We start from the raw sequence: 20,921 nt of genomic DNA on the forward strand, positions 1-20,921 counted from the left end.
ACGACTGTTCATTGTTGCAGGTATGTGATAGTTTTTAATTGGCTGAGTAATGGGATTTGGCAGTATTTAACCTGCGTTTTTCATGCAGTAGAGATACTAAGTCCTGCACCTCGCTGTATTTGTATACCTGACCAACAAGTGCTCAAAGCATCCGCTTTGTGCACCCATTGGTAAGTGAGGCACTTATGATTAGTGTTATCATTTTAAAGGACCATATTAATGAGTTTTGTTTGTGCCTCTCTTTAGGATTCTCCCTTGTTCTCTCTTGATCCCTTTTCTCTCAATGTCTAAATTACTTTATTAGCCCTTGTTCCTCGCTATTGCCGTGGTTATTGGAGGTCGTCTGGGCGTGTGCTACTGCTGTTATTCCACGCTGCTAATACTAACGCCGGTGTCATTGGCTATCGTACAGACGCCACCAACACAGCTGTTTAAAGGGGACTGCCCATTTTGACCCGTGTGCTGCTTTGTGCTCCCCTTCATTTATTTGTTTGTTTAGGATGTATTGATTTGCGTTAACATTTTTGGTGCTCTGCTTTTTGTTTAGTGAAATTGTTTTTCGTTTAGTTATGCAGAGCATTTATTTGGTTTTTGTTATTTAGATTTCTTTTTGTATTATTATTATTATTATTATTATTATTATTATTATTATTATTATTATTTTGAGAGTCAATTGTTTTGATTCAGAGTGTGTGTGTGTATATGAGATGTTGTAATCACAGCTGTAGCTGTCTCAACCAGATCATAGAGTAGGTTTGTTAACCTGATTGACTCCTTTATTGATGTTAGTTATTTTCTGTTTATTTACTTTAATTTTGATTTATTTCAGGAATTGAGGTTTCTCCTTGGTGGATGACTGGTCCTTCCAACTGGTGGTGGTGCTTCTTTCCCGTGTGCTGTGAGACACTGAGTGCTTGATAGTGTAATTCGAGTGCACTGTGGTGTGCGTGTGCTGGGGTAAAGTCAGTCTGCTTGTATCCAGTCAGTGGGAACCTCAATCCTGTGTGTTTTTGATTTTTGTTTATTTATTTTCCTTTTATGAAGGGGGAGTTTTTGATGTGCTTTTTAACAAATGAGTACAACCTTACATTTTCATTAAAATAAATATTTTTGTACTTTTTGTAATTACTCACGCCTCTGTGCCTTTTTGAGGGGAAACGAACCTGTGTGTCTTTTTCTAATAGAGTTATTTCCCTGGGTCACTCCCAGGGTGGCGTAGTCGGTTATTTTGATTCAAAGAGTTCTAACTCGTATCCATACCCTCGTCACATTCTGGCGTAGTCGGCAGGATTCCCCTCTTATTGTGTGCAGAGACGTGGGTTGTATTTTTTTCATTTCTGTAGGAACTGGATTGCGGCAGTCCCCCCTGGTGGGTCAATACAAGTTAATTTTTTCACGTGTACGTTTTAGTTCGTGGTTGTAGCGATGGAAGACGAATTACGTGAGTTAAGGGAGTTGGTAACTCAATTAAAAGCTGATAATGAGCGACTACGGCAAGAGCAGGTGCCAGCTGCAGTGCCGGGACCATCTAACATTTCTATTCCTGTTTCAGATCCTCCACTCATTGATGCTGGTCCCTCATCAACCGAACGATTTGTTTTCGTTCCTCGAGACCGTAGATGTCCAAAATTCAGTGGGCGGTCAGGAGTTGACATCAATGAGTGGGTGGAAGAAGCAGAGGCTTGCATGCGTCTTCGCCATTTGTCTTCAGCTGATCAGGCATTTTTCTTGTTTGATCACCTGGAGGGAGAGGCAAGAGAGGAAATTCGTTATAGGCCACAGAGTGAAAGGGAGGATCCAAAGCGAGTGATTCAGGTATTACGCGATTTATATGGCTGTACTAAGTCCTATGTAGCTCTTCAGGAGTCATTCTTTTCCAGAAGACAGCAGGAGGGGGAGACTCTGGTGGAGTTTTCCTTGGCCCTTATGAGCCTTCTGGAAAAGGTTAAAGGTCAGTCACCTCATGGCATGCCTAATGCAGAAACTTTACTGAGAGATCAGTTTGTGGAAAATGTTAATGATTGCACCCTTCGTCGTGAACTTAAGCAGTTTGTGCGCCGTCAACCTACTGCCACATTGGTTGACGCACGTGGTGAAGCACTTCGGTGGGAAAGAGAGGGCATGCCTGGGGGAGCGCGGGGCCGAAGTCAGTCTGTTCCATCAGCGTACGGTATTCAGTATGGGGTGCAGGGGAATCGGAGCGTTAGTAGTGGGGCAAAGTCTGAAATGACTGAATTGCGGGACATGTTGCTGAAGCAGCAACAGCAATTGAATCAATTGGCTCAAAGTATGACTCTGCTTCAGAATTGTTCGTCTAAATTGCCGCCACATAAAGTCAATCCTGTTATTTGCAGGAGATGTCGTCAGCCAGGCCATTTCGCTAGAAATTGTGATGGCGAGCGGATACCAGTCCGTGCACCATCAGCCTATATTGATTCTGCTGTAACAAGACGTGAACAGTCGTCCTCCAGCCAGCCGTCGGAAAACTAGTTCCCACCAAGTTACAGGGCCATAACTTGGTTGGGAAAAGGGTAGGCTCTAATGATTTTATGCCGTGTTTAATGTCTACTTGTCCAAAGCTCGTTGTATCTATGGGTGGGGTTCAGGTCCCTTGTTTGGTGGACACTGGCTCCATGGTGTCCACCATTACTGAAAGTTGTTTCATGACTAATTTTGGGCTTTGGGGTCAAGAACAGCTTAGATCATGTCATTGGTTACAGCTTCGAGCTGCAAATGGTCTTTCAATTCCTTATATTGGTTATTTGGAATTAGACATAGAGCTTTGTGGGCGAGTAGTTTCAGACTGTGGAGTGCTGGTTGTTAAGGATCCTCCTGGTGGCATGTGTGCACAAACACCTGGTGTAGTGGGTATGAATGTTTTAAGCCGCTGCTACCAGGAGTTATTCGGCCAGCATGGTACAGGCCTTTTTGATTTACCGGCAGTATCACAGGCCCCCAGTTTTATCATTCAGGCCTTACAAAATTGTCACCAAGCTGAAGTTCAGCCAGTTACAAATGCAGAGGGACAAGTCAGGGTGCGTGGACGTCGGGCGTGCCGCATCCCAGGTGGCACTGTAAAATTTGTTGCCACTACTTGTTCGGTGCAGTATTCGGGTAATGCCGTACTGTTTGAACCTCCAATTTCAGGTCTCCCTGCAGGTTTGCTGGCCTCTCCTGCGCTCCTAAAGATGGATGGTGGTACTGTTTATGTGCCTATAGTTAACGTGGGCACTATAGATGTGCTGTTGTATGCCAGAACTATTGTGGGCGTTGTAAGTAAGGTTAATGTGGTTACATTACCCCCAGAGGTCGTAGAGGTAAACATGGTTGCAGCTGAGGTAAGTGCACAGCCTTCTCCCTCTGTGCAGGAGCAAATAGCTACCTTAGACCTGTCAATACTGCCTGAAGTAGAACAAGGTAAGGTTAGGGCATTGCTGTTTAAGTATTTGCCAGTGTTTTCCAGTCACGATGGTGATTTGGGTTGTACAAACCTGATATCTCACGATATACCCTTGTTAGACGATATCCCTGTCCGGCAGCGGTTCAGGCGCATCCCTCCGTCTGAGTATGAGGTGGTAAAGGCACATATTAACCAACTGTTAGAGACCCAGGTCATTAGAGAAAGTTGCAGTCCTTATGCCTCGCCCATTGTTCTGGTTAAGAAAAAGGACGGTGGTCTGCGCATGTGCGTAGACTACCGTCGTTTGAATGCGAAGACCAGAAAGGATGCATTCCCTCTACCACGTATTGAGGAAACTTTGGACTCGCTGGCTGGGGCCTGTTGGTTTTCCACCATGGACCTAGCCAGTGGGTATAATCAGGTGCCTGTAACTGAGAAGGATAAGCCTAAGACTGCCTTCTGTACCCCTTTTGGTCTTTTTGAGTGGAATAGGATGGCGTTTGGGCTGTGTAATGCCCCAAGCACCTTCCAACGATTGATGGAACGGTTGTTTGGGGATCAACAGTGCCAATCCCTCCTCCTGTATTTGGATGATATTGTTGTCTTTTCCTCTTCTATAGATGAACATCTGGTGCGGATGGAGGTTGTCCTAAGCCGTCTGCAGAGGGAAGGGTTAAAGGCCAAATTATCCAAGTGTGCTTTCTTTCAAAGGGAAGTGCATTATTTGGGTCACGTTATTTCATCTGAGGGTGTTTCCACCGATCCACGTAAAGTGGAGGCCGTGGCCAACTGGCCTTGCCCGGCCAGTGTTACAGAATTGCGCTCGTTTTTGGGATTTGCTAGCTACTACCGCCGTTTTGTGGAGGGGTTTTCCAAGTTGGCTGCCCCTCTCCATAGGCTGGTGGCTCTACTGGCAAACCCAAAACATCGAAAGGGCAACGCCCATGACTTTGCGGCTTCTTGGTCTGCAGAATGTCAGAGTAGCTTTGAGGGGTTAAAAATGAAGTTAACTAGTGCTCCAGTGTTGGCTTACGCTGATTTTTCTCTGCCTTTTATTTTAGAGATTGATGCCAGTCAGGGAGGCTTGGGGGCAGTCCTCTCACAGGAACAACAGGGCAAGGTGCGTCCAATAGCGTATGGCAGCCGCAGTCTTAGGCCCGCTGAGCGTAATCCATCTAATTATAGCTCAATGAAATTGGAGTTTTTGGCACTCAAGTGGTCCATGACTGAAAAGTTCAGGGAGTATTTGTTAGGCCAAAAATGTATTGTTTTCACTGATAATAACCCCCTTAGCTACCTGAATTCTGCCAAGTTAGGTGCAATGGAGCATCGTTGGGCTGCTCAATTGTCCGTATTTGACTTTGAAATAAAGTATAGATCGGGTAGGAGCAATCGTAACGCAGACGCTTTGTCCCGGCAGAACTTCTCAGGTACAGGAGAAGTACAAGACCGGTGTCCAGGAGTGGCTGTTCCAGTAGTGTTGCAGCAAACAGCCCCAGATGGATTGGTGACCCAGGTCAATCAGGTAACAGCCTTCCCCTGCCCCTCTGGCAGTGACATGGGTGCTCGACAGGTAGCAGACCCAGTCATTGGTGAGGTGTTGGTGTTTTGGAGGCGCAAGTTGCTCCCCACTTCGGAGGAGCGTAAGAAACTCTCTCGCTTGGCAGTCATCTTGCTTCGCCAATGGGGCCGCCTGGTTGAAATGGAAGGGGTGCTCTATCGGCGTGTGTTGCGCCCGGATGGCGGAGAGGAAGTTCTCCAAGTGTTACTACCAGCCCTCATGAAAGCTGAGGTCCTGACCCAGCTGCATCAGCAGCATGGACATCAGGGGGTTGAGCGTACTTCCCAGCTGGTTCGCCAGAGATGTTACTGGCCGGGTATGTTCGCTGACATTGCACGCTGGTGCCAGGAGTGTGAGCGGTGCCAGTGTGCTAAAGGCACCCCCTCAGCTCCCAGTAGTTACATGGGACATCTTATGGCTTCTCGGCCTAACGAGATTTTAGCTCTCGATTTCACCTTGTTGGAGCCCTCAAGGTCTGGCCTCGAAAATGTGTTGGTCATGACTGACATATTTACGAAGTACACCTTAGCTATACCTACTAGAGACCAGCGAGCCGAGACTGTAGCCCAGGTCCTTGTGGCTGAGTGGTTTTGTAAATTTGGTGTGCCAGGTCGCATCCACTCTGACCAAGGTCGTAATTTTGAGTCTACTCTTATTCGGCAGCTTTGTGGGTTGTATGGAGTCGTAAAGTCACATACAACTCCATACCACCCTGCTGGGAATGGCCAATGTGAGCGTTTTAATAGAACGTTACACGATCTTCTGCGTTCCCTTCCATATTCTAAAAAGAGTGATTGGCCATGCTGTCTCCCTCAGGTTCTCTTTGCGTACAACACTACTCCTCACCAGTCAACTGGGGAATCTCCTTACTATTTAATGTTTGGACAAGAACCTAGACTTCCTATTGATTTCCTCTTAGGTAGAGTTAGAGAGCCGTTAGCCGGCAGTGTTCATGGGTGGATTGTAGAACAGCAAGATCGGTTACAAGTCGCTTTTGAAGGTGCTCGTGAGAGATTGGGTGCCGCCGCTGACCGGCGGAAGGCCCGGCATGATCTCCAGGTAAGGGAAGCACCACTGAAGGAGGGTCAACTGGTTTACCTTCGCGATCATGGGGTGCGAGGTAGATGTAAAATCCAGGACCTGTGGAGCTCAGTGGTCTACCAAATCCTAAAAGCGCCTACTGAAAGTGGGGTAGTTTATACCATTGCCCCGGTTGCAGATCTGAGTAAAACCAAACATGTTCACAGATCCTTGCTGAAGGCCCAGCTTGGTCAGGATCGGCCTCCTAGTCTACCTGAACCTGCAAGGGGAGAGTGCATGCAGCCTTTGGATGAGGAGTGTGATGGAGATTTGCTGGTTCTAGTTCCCGAGACACCAGAGCTTAGAGGAAGGTCAAGGTCACAGGGTGCTGTTCCCCCTGTCCCTCGGGTTGTAGACGAGGTACTTGAGGGTCCAGCAACTGTGGGGACTTTGCAGCCGGAAGTTGTGCCCGCTGACCCTGTAAGAGCAGCAGAAACCGTGGTAAGGAGAACTGGGAGAAGTACAGCAGGTCAGCACTCTAACTTGCACCACCTTCCACGAGCTGTAGGTATAGGGACTGTGTCCAGTATAGTGAGTAACTCGTTTGGTACATTCTTCCGCCCTTGGAGTTAGACTCTTAGGTCAATTGTATGTTTGGTTCACCGTCGGGGCGACGTTGCAGAAATTGGGGGTGGAATGTGATGTAGTGCAGCTGATATTGATATTGGAGTCAGTCCAAATGTGATGGTGCTGCGCAGCTGATTGACATTGACTTCATTCGTGCTGCGCAGCTGATTGACATTGACATCACTCAATCGGCATGTAGCACCGCCTTTTTAAAGCCTGATTGGTTGTCCCTTGGGATGCGTCACGTCCGACTCTGACGCACTTTGTTTGGGTGTCCGTCTTCGCAGCTACAGGTAGAGGCATTGTGTTCGTTCTGATAATTTTTCATTTGCTTGAATGGGCCAACGTTAAGTTACTTTTGGCATTGTTATAGTGCATTGTGGCTGTGGCATTTTTCTGGGCTGGAGTGGCTGGACGACTGTTCATTGTTGCAGGTATGTGATAGTTTTTAATTGGCTGAGTAATGGGATTTGGCAGTATTTAACCTGCGTTTTTCATGCAGTAGAGATACTAAGTCCTGCACCTCGCTGTATTTGTATACCTGACCAACAAGTGCTCAAAGCATCCGCTTTGTGCACCCATTGGTAAGTGAGGCACTTATGATTAGTGTTATCATTTTAAAGGACCATATTAATGAGTTTTGTTTGTGCCTCTCTTTAGGATTCTCCCTTGTTCTCTCTTGATCCCTTTTCTCTCAATGTCTAAATTACTTTATTAGCCCTTGTTCCTCGCTATTGCCGTGGTTATTGGAGGTCGTCTGGGCGTGTGCTACTGCTGTTATTCCACGCTGCTAATACTAACGCCGGTGTCATTGGCTATCGTACAGACGCCACCAACACAGCTGTTTAAAGGGGACTGCCCATTTTGACCCGTGTGCTGCTTTGTGCTCCCCTTCATTTATTTGTTTGTTTAGGATGTATTGATTTGCGTTAACATTTTTGGTGCTCTGCTTTTTGTTTAGTGAAATTGTTTTTCGTTTAGTTATGCAGAGCATTTATTTGGTTTTTGTTATTTAGATTTCTTTTTGTATTATTATTATTATTATTATTATTATTATTATTATTATTTTGAGAGTCAATTGTTTTGATTCAGAGTGTGTGTGTGTATATGAGATGTTGTAATCACAGCTGTAGCTGTCTCAACCAGATCATAGAGTAGGTTTGTTAACCTGATTGACTCCTTTATTGATGTTAGTTATTTTCTGTTTATTTACTTTAATTTTGATTTATTTCAGGAATTGAGGTTTCTCCTTGGTGGATGACTGGTCCTTCCAACTGGTGGTGGTGCTTCTTTCCCGTGTGCTGTGAGACACTGAGTGCTTGATAGTGTAATTCGAGTGCACTGTGGTGTGCGTGTGCTGGGGTAAAGTCAGTCTGCTTGTATCCAGTCAGTGGGAACCTCAATCCTGTGTGTTTTTGATTTTTGTTTATTTATTTTCCTTTTATGAAGGGGGAGTTTTTGATGTGCTTTTTAACAAATGAGTACAACCTTACATTTTCATTAAAATAAATATTTTTGTACTTTTTGTAATTACTCACGCCTCTGTGCCTTTTTGAGGGGAAACGAACCTGTGTGTCTTTTTCTAATAGAGTTATTTCCCTGGGTCACTCCCAGGGTGGCGTAGTCGGTTATTTTGATTCAAAGAGTTCTAACTCGTATCCATACCCTCGTCACAAATAGATTTATAAAATATTTATATTGTCTTATGAGGCTTTTTTATAACACGAAATCATGAACAGATTGTAATGTTTCTTCCTCAGAAATGGCTCAAACTGTATATTTCCCTCTTCTCCTCATTGGTGAGTGTGTTTGTAGTTTTATTTATGGTTTATAGTTTCATTAGGTTTGACTCTGTTCTGAAAAGCATTAAAGCAAAGTGTCTCTTTCACAGCTCTCTGCTCCGTATCTGAATGTGTTCAGCGTCAGTATCACTTTATAAATGAGGAGAAGGAATGGGCTGATGCTAAGAAATACTGCAGAGAGAAATACACAGATCTGGCCACTGTTGACAACATGAACGACATGATCCAGCTGAACAAGTGTGTAAAAGTAAATGATAAAGGTGTCTGGATTGGTCTTCAGGGTACAAATGATAGTAAATGGCATTGGTCTTCAGGTGATCCTGCGCTCTTTCTGAACTGGGCATCTGGACAACCAAACAGCAGTGATAATTGTACTGTTATAAAAAATGGACAGTGGTTTGTTGGGGCATGTACTGCCACCTGGACTTTCATTTGCTACAACAGTGAGTACAAATGTTTACAACAAACTTTATTTTAACAAAAGATACTTTAAATAGAATTTTAAACGTGACATTAGTTAACATTATAAAATAAACTTTTGCAAAACAAAAATCTAAGATTTCTTCAAGTCAAATCTGCTGTAAATTTGTGGCAGATATTTCTGATAAACCTACTGTTAACTAAACAGAAAAAGAGATGCTGAATTATAGTCGAACAGATCATGGTTTTAAGATGTAAAATAGTAACCATAGTAATGTTGATAAACAGTTGTTCTTAACATTTCACCACTGCCTCTGTTCACATACAAAGCAGAATAAGAATAAACTGATAAAATAATCTGATTTTCCTAAAGTGAGCAGAGGACTGGTGTTTGTCAATCAGTCGATGAACTGGAGAGATGCTCAGAGTTACTGCAGACAGAATCACATTGATCTGGTCAGTGTGAGGATCCAGAATGAGAGTCAACAGCTGGAGAAGTTCATTAATGACAGTCGGACATTTGAACATGAAGTCTGGATCGGTCTGTTCAGAGACACATGGCAGTGGTCAGATCAGAGCAACTCCTCATTCAGATACTGGAAAAGTGGTGCACCTCAAGCTCCAGGTGATAAACGCTGTGCAGCAGTTGAACAGTACAGTCAGGGACGATGGGGTGACTACTTGTGTAGTGTTAGATGGCAGCTCCCTTTCGTGTGTCATGAAGGTGAGCAGATCCTCCAAACACACTCAATCCATCATCAGCTCCAGATCTCTTAAAGTTGACTCTACATATCTGACATGTCAAATTCCTCCACAGTGTTTGTTCTGCATGTTGTTTTTGATCAGTCTCTCTCTAGTTTCTGCTTTGTTTTGTGTCCAGATCAACTGATTGTGATCCAGCAGAATCTGTCGTGGTCTGAAGCTCTGAGATACTGCAGACAGAATCATGTGGATCTGGTCTCGGTTCAGTCAGTGGAGATGCAGTATGAGGTGATGAACGTGGTTAAACTGGCATCTACTAAGGCGGTGTGGTTGGGTTTACGTCACTCCTGTGCTTTGGGCATCTGGTTCTGGGTGAGTGGAGAGACCGTGTGCTATCAGAACTGGGCTCCAGGGAATGGCACATCAGAGGAGGACTGTGAGCCCACAGTGAGATCTGGAGCAGTTCAGACTGGGAGCAATCAGAGCTGGATCAGCCGTCCTGAAACTGACAGACTCAACTTCATCTGCAGAAACTACTGAGAGTGAAGAAGTAAGATGATGAATGTGCTCCTTTTTCATTCATTACTGGGTTGTGGAGAAACATTTTGCATAAAGACTTTGGTATATCTTTATTTTTGTTGTGATGTTTTTTTGTTTATTTGGTAATAAATCCATGCATGCGTGTAAAATAAAAGAGTTTACAATTGATATCATTTTGTTTCAAGAGAGTGTTAATCAGTATAGCCAAATTCTGTAGAACCCCCTCAGAGTGATACCAAATCGAGGAGAGGAGGTGTTGTAATAATCAACTTCAACAGACATTGATGCCTTATGCTGGGTTCACAGCAAGTGTGAAGGATTGCGTCACTCACTCACAATATACAGAAGATGTGATAGGCTTTGCATGTAATCTAACTGCATGCACTCTTATATTCACACTAGTTGTGAACCCAGCATTAGAGTACAGTAGTGATTGGTGGTTATGAAGCACAGCTTTGTGGGGATTTGACATATTTGATAAGCTTTATTGGTTTGTAGTGCAAATCTGACAGAGTCATGATTTCATCAAATCAAGTTTTGTTTTGTTATACCTAATGCAATATGATTTTAATGCTCAATGGTTTGTCATTAGAGTAAACCTTCCATGAACCCATATCTATATAATTACCATCTGACCTCTGATCAGTTTTACACATTTGTAAGTATTTTAATGACCCATTCGGAAGGTAGAGTTGGTGTAGTTAAACACTTGACCTGAGTAAGCTTTCAGTAAAAAAAACAAACGAACAGACATTACAGAAATGAAGATATTACACAGCACTTATTATTTGACAGATTATTTAAGCTCTTCAAAACACTGAATAATTTAGTGAGGTGAACAGTTCATTCAAAGCGTTTGGGGTTTGCTGTGTTTTTATCCTTTGTTAAAACATTTAAGCTTTATAAACTCTGGTATATATTTATTTCAGACTTTAAGGTCTTATGCTGCTCTCTAAGTTTTGTGATGGGTCATTTGTCATTTCCTTTGGATAAAATCTTGTGATATGAGTAAATGTATGAGTAAATTAGCCTACATATATCAATAACTTTATTGGGAAATTAGGGTTAATATGACTTTAAAATATTACTTTTAATTTACCATTATATATTTAATTTAAATGAATATGAGTTTTCTTAATTCTTGTGTTTTTACAGATCCTTGTATGATGGTAATGGGTAATTATTTGTTTCACCTATAGTTTCTTTTATTACTTCTATATATAAATGACTGGTTAACTGTGGGTTGCTAAGCATTATGTACCTATGTGAAAACCTAAAGTTGGTCATTAAAATATTTACAATCCTTTTGTGTTCTGAAATGTACCACCTGGTTCTATTAGGTAAGTCTTCAGGGTGGAGTTAGTTAGTTTGTTGGTAATTATTACTTGCTCAGCCTTGAAGCTATTTAGTTTCTGCTCTTATTCTTTGGTTTTCTGTAAATACAAACTTTTCCCCTTTTTTCACAATAAAAGAACCTTAAGGTCATTAAAATCAAACCTGTTCACTGTTTATTTATTTATTTATTTCCTTTAACTTGTTCAACCTCAGCCCTAGACATTTGGGCTCGTAACACACTAATACCAGCTGAAATACATAAACAAATGAATAATGAGGGTGTGTACACACAGAAATGTATTTGAGTTTTATAAACAAACAAACAAAAAAAACAGGAGTAAACAGCAGCAGTATTGGGTCCAAGTGTAGATAAATCTTAAGACAGAAAGTCTTGTTTTTTGTGCTAAATAAGTAGCGTCACTGATGATAATACAGTCACTTACTGCACTGACCATAAGGCAAAGTAGAACCAACCTGCACTAAATACCAGGCTTATGCTAGTTTTGTTGAATAAAATAGGCAAACAATGTTAATGAAATATGACAACAAGACACTGCGCTGCTAGCAGTGGCGGATTTAGGCATGGGCAATATGGGCGATCGCCCATGTTGCTGGGGTGCAAAAGAAAAATGGAGACGGTGCAAAACAAAAAAAACGTGCCCTGGTAAAAATCATATGTGGCCCAGTAAGCTTTGAGATATGTTTTACTTTATGCAAGTGTATTAATCCCAAGAGTGGTAATGCCAGAATAAAGACGTTCCAGGCTGTCACATTTGTCGTCTTTTGCACGCTCAAGTTTGTTATTCTCTTTGTGCACCTAATCAACGCTGGTGAAAGCAAACTGACACATGCGCACAGAGAACCATTCCGGGGCGCCTCCTGGTGTGAATCCCAGTTGTTTACATGCACGCTGATAAAATACGCGCCACTCATGCGCTGTGAATCTAGAGTAACAGCCTTTTATGTTACTTATGTCGGCTCGCAGTGAGTTTTGCTAGTTGACAATATTGAAGTTGATGTAATATGATGAAGATCGTATTTTGACTAAGTATGGCTATAGAAGCAGAAAGGATGGATAATGAGGCAGGGAGGTAAGACTTCATAACATTAATTCTTGGCCTTGAGTCAAGTCTAAGATCAACAGATAATTCTATAAAACAGGTATTTTTTGTCAAAATTAAATGTTTTTCAGTTACATTTAGGATTGATTTATTTATTTATAATAACTATATGCAATATTGACATGTATTTTTATTTTATTTTATTAGTGTGGTGCACCTTTTGGACCATGTTTTTGGACCATGTTGGAAATGTTTTTAAAATAAAACTATTCTCTGTGTACATCTCATCATATAATTATTATATTAAACAAACTGGATTGAAGTGAAATCCAATGTACAACATAATGTAAACTTGACTGAGTGCCTCGTTTCCCCTTTAAGCCCAGCTCACACTGTGATTTTTAATTATCCTAAAGAATTTTAGCTCAGATCATTCAGTCATTTATTTATTTTCTTTTCAACTTAGTCCCCTTAGAGGGTCACCACAGCGGACATGGTCTTTGGGTGGCGTAGGACCGGCGGGGTTACATATGCCTCCTTGTTCCTGACTGCCAGGGAGCCATCAGCTTTATTATTGTGTGATCCACACGTCACCTCTCGATGAGTTACATTCAGATTGAGTTGACCCGATTCAGCATAGAAGAGAGCGCTCTGATAGGAGCCGGCTGTAATTTTACTACATTTTTCAAATATTTGCGGACGATATTTATTATTTGATTATCAGTCATCCTTGCACGAGTGAATCCCTCCATGGTGAGTTACAATGGTGAGTTACAATTACTGTGATAATGATATTGAATGCTGTTTTGTTTACTTGTTGCACTCGTGCATCGGAAGTTGCGGTTTTCCATTGTGGATTGAGACAACAGCTACTGCCCCCCACAGGTGAGGATAGACACATCACAGACTGCTTACTCTCATTTAAGTCATCTATTTGGCATGTTGATGGGCAGCTTTTTGGTCCAGATACCACACTGTGTGTCCAAACACAGTTGTGTTTTCATCTGCACTAGATGTTTTGTGTTGCCTTGGTGTCTTCCAAGCTTTAGTGTTTTATTAAATCCAAGAACTAGAACAGGCAAGACAGAACTGAAAACTAGAAAACAGGGAATCCAGGAAGTGACAGGAACAGCTCACAGAAATATTCTGGAATATGAAGAATTTATGACTGTATAATTTTCCTCTGCCAGCCAAATCCTTCAGTTGTGTTGTAAAGAGTTTGTCACCAAGTGATGTGCATTTATTTAAAATGTTTCTTTACTTTAATGAGAGGAAAACAGTTATGCCTAAACTTTATTTTAGGAAGTCTTTTTTTGATAAAAAAAAAAAAGTGACAACAGACGTGTCAGACGATTGTTACATTACTCTGTATATACCTGCCCAACATGTACATTTTTCTGCACCAATTTTTTTTCTGACAACATTTAATGGAAGAGAGCATGGTTATTACCTGAAAAGTTCAGCATATCCAACAAAATAAGAGAGACACATTTTAATATTTTGCATGATGTACATCCTACTAATTCCCAAATTGCTAATTATTTTGATAAATCTAATTTGTGTACTTTCTGCAATATACATGAAGGGATTTTATTTCACTTATTCTACAGTAGCACTCTCGTTAAACTTCTTTGGAACAACTTTATTTTTTATTTATCGTCCTCATTTAAATATGATTTAATTTGTCTATAAAAGATATAATTCTGTATTTCTCTGGTAATGATCATGCTTCTCATCTTATTATACATTTGTTTTTGTGTTACACTGTACATTTTTTATATACAAAAATAAATCTAAATAAATCCAGAAAAACCTAGATTTAAAGGGCACCTAATTTACCCCTTTTTAAAGATGTAATATTAATATTATGGTTCTGAGTGTGCCAGTTTAGATTCAGTTCAAAACACAGTTCAGATTTTTATTATAATGTGTTAAAGAGTGTCATGTTAGAGGCGTGTACACAGCTCTCTGTTTAGGGGTGTGTTGCTTCCAACACAATCTCACTGCAATTCGTAACTTTTTGATTTAGTGGCTAATTCGTACGAATTCGTACGATCTAATTCGTACAATATAGTACGATTTGCTCATCCTCCAATGACGGTTGGGTTTAGGGGTGGGGTTAGGTGCCACGCCTCCTTTTTAAAATCGTACAATTTCGTACGAATTCGTACGAATTAGCCACTAAACTGTCAAAACGTAAAATACTTACGTTTTCTCGTGAGATCAGGCTGGTTGCTTCACATGAAAATTAGTTTAGACTTTCCGCCCAACTTAACAAGGGGGCAAGCAACATGACTGAGAGGACCAGCATTCAGCCATACATGTAAGACTCGGACTCGGACACAGACCAAGCAGAGACTACAAAATCATTTGTGTCTTTGTATAGTTTTACAGCCAACTGTGTGCTAGTTTAAAATGCAGAGCTTGTACACCAAGATTATTAACCACGCACACTTAATTAACTTTAACTAAGGCACCGGATGCGCCGCTCAGAGATGCTACATGGCACACCAGAAGTGCACATTCACATGTTATTTAAAATGAAACTATTCAGATGGCGCTCTATGGCACGGCAGAAATATGAACAGTGTCCGGAGTCGTGGCAGGACCTGATGAAGACCATGTTGGTCGCTAAAGTGGCAGTGTGCCGATTTTCTTTGGATCTTTTTCTGTTTGACATTTCACACAGAGAGTTAAAAAAAGAAAGTTGAAGAGAAATTGCTAAATCCCTTCAAACCCAGGTGAGCAAATATCTACATTTTCTACCCCATTAAAGGCTTTCTTTCTCGCTATGTAGTTAATAACAAAACATATACCACGTGTTTTTGGCTGTGAGACGTAGTTTGGATGAAGTTGTCGGCGATTCTTCCTATTGTAAGGTCATGCGATGTGAAAGCCCCTGTCGCTGATCCATCTTGCAGTGTAAACAAAGCAGCGACAAAACACTAGCCCAAATAGTCATGCAGTGAAAACATCTGTGACACGATTACTTTGAAAATCCTGCAGTCTGAACTCAGCATTAGCTGGATATTTCACTTCACTTAGAGCTGTGTTACACACTACATGGAAGGAGATTTTCAAAATCCCATAATGGTGGCTCTTTAATACTTTTCCTGCTGAAATTTTGTTCAATATTGAATCTCTTAAGCTTATTAAGAATAATAAGTTTCTTAAAGCTTATGATAATCTTTTTTCTCAATGATTGAGGCTTTGTAAAGTTTTTTTCTTTTTCTTCTTTCCTAGTTTTTTGTTATTTGATTTTCTCTTTAAAGGGCACCTGTGGTAAAAAATCTACTTTTCAAGCTGTTTGGACAGACATATGTGCATGTATGGTGTATAGACTGTCATATTGGGGGGATATAAACACACCCAGTGCTTTTTTTTTTTCAATTTAACAACATAAAAAACGGTGGACCAATTGGAGCGGTTTTCAAACCGACCGCAACTTTACGTAGGAGAGCGGTCCCCCCGCCCACCAATATTGATTGACAGGCGCGTCATCATATCCTCAGTTTGTTGATTCACGTCCGCCATTTTCAGCGTGAGTCAAAGCGATATCACTAAAGGAACACGCTAGCTCTATTTTTAGATGCAAGGCTCATTGGGCTCAACACAAGATCAATATTCTCCACATTATTGCTCTAATCGGAATTATTGGTTGTATCTTTAGGTAGGTTTGCAAACATGTGTACTTCTCATTGAGTCTACCTTATACTTCAGCCGTTTGCATTTCTCGTGATCCCAGAAGCTCCCTGTGATCTTAACTAGCATGCGTTTTAGAATTCTAAACATAGGTTTCTATCAGGGTGCACTCAAGTCGACGGCTGGGCGCCGCGGACCTGCAGAAACCTATGTTTAGAAATCAAAAATGCGTGGCGCGATGATTCGGGACACTTTTGATTCCGGTGCGCCACAGAGAGTGTCTGGTGTGCCGTGTCGCGGCTTTGAGCGGTGCATCCGGTGCCTCAGTCAAAGTTAATTCAGTGTGTGTGGTTATTAGTTTCTGTGTACAAGCTCGGCACTTGAAACTAGCACACAGTTGGCTGTAAAACTGTACAAAGACACAAATGATTTTGTACTCTCTGCTTGGTCTGTGTCCGAGCCGTACATGTACGACTGATTGCTGATCATCTCACTCCAGCTTTTTCTCTGTCTGCCTGTCAGACTTTGTTGCAAACGCAGAGCGGGTGAGCTCATGGCCCCGCCCCCTTGTTACGTTGGCAGGAAGCCGAAACTAATTTACATGTGAAGCAACACACCTATAAATCAGCGAACTGTGGACACGCCCCCAACATGACACTTTAACACATTATAATAAACAAATCTGAATTGTGTTTTAAACTGAACCTAAACTGGCACACTCAGAAGAACCAGAATATTAATATTAAATCATAAAAAATAGGTAAACTATGTGCCCTTTAATGCATTGATGTTATTTTTCTTGTATTCAATAAAAAGTGATCAATGTAAAGGCCAACAGCAGCCTCTTGGGCTCATCCCAAAATGTTTCTAATTCAAAACAATATATGGTCAACATTGCAGCTGGATGCAGCTTCTCAACCTTCCCTTTACATGCAAAGGGAGGATATTTGAGCCGTCCATAAAACTCACTGGAATAAAGGTGCACTTTTAGACCAAATTACTCTATTATCTCACAACTTAGTAGTAGTGTCAGTGTTTTCCCTATTATGTAGGGTGTATAAAAAATAAATCAATAAAAAGATATATGCTTATGCCGTAACAAGGTTTACTGACACTAACTGACAGATACCAGTGTACAAATAAGAGGAAATAAATGGATTCGACTCTTGACCACATACAAATAAACTCACTTCAAAGAATTTGACAACACAGAGGAGAAAACATGCAAATACACCAGAATGAGGAAGAAAAATGAATATGTCTTTTGTTTAGAGAAATAAACAAATAATGTGACGTGCTGAAAAAGAGCAGATATAGAATAATCAGACAGTCAGAAACATCAGACTGAGGACAGAAACACACCAGCTCTGAAGTAAGAACACACACATCTACATATTACACTTCAGATATTCTTCATTATTGTGTACTCTGCATTTCTCTTTCTCTTTTAACTGTTGAACTGTTTTACTCCAAAATTAATTTGTTTCCTCCACAGAAATGGCTCAAACTCTATATTTCCCTCTTCTCCTCATTGGTGAGTGTGTTTGTAGTTTTATTCATGGTTTATAGTTTCATTAGGTTTGACTCTGTTCTGAAAAGCATTAAAGCAAAGTGTCTCTTTCACAGCTCTCTGCTCCATATCTGAATGTGTTCAGCGTCAGTATCACTTTATAAATGAGAACAAGGAATGGGCTGATGCTCAGAGATACTGCAGAGAGAATTACACAGATCTGGCCACTGTTGACAACATGAACGACATGATCCAGCTGAACAAGAGTGTGAAAGTGAATGATGGTGTCTGGATTGGTCTTCAGGGTACAAATGACAGTAAATGGCATTGGTCTTCAGGTGATCCTGGGCTCTTTGTGAACTGGGCATCTGGACAACCATACCCCGGTGATAATTGTACTGTTATAAAAAATGGACAGTGGTTTGTTGGGGCATGTACTGCCACCTGGACTTTCATCTGCTTCAACAGTGAGTACAAACATTTAGATTAACAAACTTTAGATTAGCAAAAGATACTTAAAGAATTTAAAAAAAAGATAAATAGAATTTTAAACGTGACATTAGTTAACATTATAAAATATACTTTGCAAAACAAAAATCTAAGATTTCTTCAAGTCATATCTGCTGTAAATTTGTGGCAGATATTTCTGACAAACCTACTATTAACTAAGAAAAACTGATAAAATAATCTGATTTTCTTAAAGTGAGCAGTGGACTGGTGTTTGTCAATCAGTCGATGACCTGGAGAAATGCTCAGAGTTACTGCAGACAGAATCACATTGATCTGGTCAGTGTGGGGAACCAGAATGAGAGTCAACAGCTGGAGAAGTTCATTAATGACAGTCAGACATTTGAACATGAAGTCTGGATCGGTCTGTTCAGAGACACATGGCAGTGGTCAGATCAGAGCAACTCCTCATTCAGATACTGGAAAAGTGGTGCACCTAAAGCTCTAGATGATATACACTGTGCAGCTGTTGAAAAGAGTGCTCAGGGACAATGGAGTGACTACTTGTGTAGTGTTAGATGGCAGCTTTCTTTTGTGTGTCATGAAGGTGAGCAGATCCTCCAAACACACTCAATCCATCATCAGCTCCAGATCTCTTAAGGTTGACTCTACATGTCTGACATGTCAAATTCCTCCACAGTGTTTGTTCTGCATGTTGTTTTTGATCAGTCTCTCTCTAGTTTCTGCTTTGTTTTGTGTCCAGATAAACTGATTGTGATCCAGCAGAATCTGTCGTGGTCTGAAGCTCTGAGATACTGCAGACAGAATCATGTGGATCTGGTCTCGGTTCAGTCAGTGGAGATGCAGCGTCATGTGATGAACGTGGTTAAACTGGCGTCTACTGAGGCGGTGTGGTTGGGTTTACGTTACTCCCACATTTTGGGCATCTGGTTCTGGGTGAGTGGAGAGACCGTGTGCTATCAGAACTGGGGTCCAGGGAACGGCACATCAGAGGAGGACTGTGAGCCCACAGTGAGATCTGGAGCAGTTCAGTCTGGAGGAGATCAGACCTGGATCAGCCGTCCTGAAACTGACAGACTCAACTTCATCTGCAGAAACTACTGAGAGTGAAGAAGTAAGATGAGGAATGTGCTCCTTTTTCATTCATTATTGGCTTGTGAAGAAACATTTTACATAATATAATCAACTTCAATAAGCATTGATGTCTTATGTTGGGTTCACAGCAAGTGTGAAGGATTGTGTCACTGTCACGCACAATGTGCAGAAGATGTGATAGGCTTTGCATGTAATCTAACTGCATGCACTCTTATATTCACACTAGTTGTGAACCCGGCATTAGAGTACAGTAGTGATTGGTGGTTTTGAAGCACAGCTTTGTGGGGATTTGACATCTTTGAGAAAACTATAATGGTTTGGAGCATAAATCTATCTGACAGAGTCATTATTTCATCAAATCAAGTTTTGTTTTGTTATACCTAATACAATATGATTTAAATGCTCAATGGTTTGTCATTAGAGTGAACCTTCCATGAACCCATGTCTTTATAATTACCATCTGACCTCTGATCAGTTTTACACATTTGTAAGTATTTTAATGACACATTTGTAAGGTAGAGTTGGTGTAGTTAAACACTTGACCTGAGTAAGCTTTCAGTAAAAAAACAAACGAACAGACATTACAGAAATGAAGATATTACACAGCACTTATTATTTGACAGATTATTTAAGCTCTTCAAAACACTGAATAATTGTGTGAGGTGAACAGTTCATTCAAAGCGTTTGGGGTTTGTAGGGTTTTTATCCTTTGTTAAAACATTTAAGCTTTATAAACTCTGGTATATATTTATTTCAGACTTTAAGGTCTTATTCTGCTCTCTAAGTTTTGTGATGGGTCATTTGTCATTTCCTTTGGATAAAAGCTTGTGATATGAGTAAATGTATGAGTAAATTAGCCTACATATATCAATAACTTTATTGGGAAATTAGGGTTAATATGACTTTAAAATATTACTTTTAATTTACCATTATATATTTAATTTAAATGAATATGAGTTTTCTTAATTCTTGTGTTTTTACAGATCCTTGTATGATGGTTTTAGGTAATTATTTGTTTCACCTATAGTTTCTTTTATTACTTCTATATATAAATGACTGGTTAACTGTGGGTTGCTAAGCATTATGTACCTATGTGAAATTAAATAATGGTTATTTAAGAAAACCTAAAGTTGGTCATTGAAATATTTACAATCCTTTTGTGTTATGAAATGTACCACCTGATTCTATTAGGTAAGTCTTCAGGGTGGAGTTAGTTAGTTTTTTGTTAATTATTACTTGCTCAGCCCTTTAGTTTCTGCTCCTATTCTTTGGTTTTCTGTAAATATAAACTTTTTCCCTTTTTTTCACAATAAAAGACCCTTAAGATCATTAAAATCATAACCTGTTCACTGTTTATTTATTTATTTCCTTTAACTTGTTCAACCTCAGCCCTAGACATTTGGGTTCGTTACACACTAATACCAGCTGAAATAAACACGTTAAACCAGCAATCTTTTGTTTTTGCTGATTGCAGAATTGAATATTGTTAAACATATTTAATAATGAGGACAGTCATTTTTGCTCACTTTATGCAGATGCAGTAAAAATAGTTGATGAACATGCACAATGAAACATTTCTACATTCATTTATTAGAAAACGTTTACTGATATTTTTAAAACCAGTTTCTAGCAACTACACATCTTTTTGACCAGTCTGTTGAACAGTTTCAAGCCATTAAATCTTGAAAGGGCTTAAAATAGTTTAAGTTCACTTTGCAGTGTCAGTCTATAGCAAGCT

The 20,921-nt window shown here is 40.6% G+C and overlaps 2 protein-coding genes across 2 annotated transcripts; both read left to right on the plus strand.

Moving 5' to 3' along the window:
• Window positions 1-8,370: 8,370 nt before the first annotated feature.
• On the plus strand, window positions 8,371-10,105 carry LOC130231562 (secretory phospholipase A2 receptor-like). The gene is made up of 3 exons (XM_056460911.1): window positions 8,371-8,407; window positions 8,500-8,853; window positions 9,711-10,105. The coding sequence occupies exons 1-3, from the start codon at window positions 8,371-8,373 to the stop codon at window positions 10,070-10,072; spliced, it is 753 nt and encodes a 250-aa protein (XP_056316886.1). The 3' UTR covers window positions 10,073-10,105.
• Window positions 10,106-17,607: 7,502 nt separating this feature from the next.
• Window positions 17,608-20,070, plus strand: LOC130232599 (macrophage mannose receptor 1-like). The gene is made up of 4 exons (XM_056462576.1): window positions 17,608-17,644; window positions 17,737-18,087; window positions 18,324-18,674; window positions 18,831-20,070. The coding sequence occupies exons 1-4, from the start codon at window positions 17,608-17,610 to the stop codon at window positions 19,190-19,192; spliced, it is 1,101 nt and encodes a 366-aa protein (XP_056318551.1). The 3' UTR covers window positions 19,193-20,070.
• Window positions 20,071-20,921: the final 851 nt, after the last annotated feature.

The sequence above is a fragment of the Danio aesculapii genome, chromosome 7 (assembly GCF_903798145.1).
Source record: "Danio aesculapii chromosome 7, fDanAes4.1, whole genome shotgun sequence".
Taxonomy (NCBI): domain Eukaryota; kingdom Metazoa; phylum Chordata; class Actinopteri; order Cypriniformes; family Danionidae; genus Danio; species Danio aesculapii.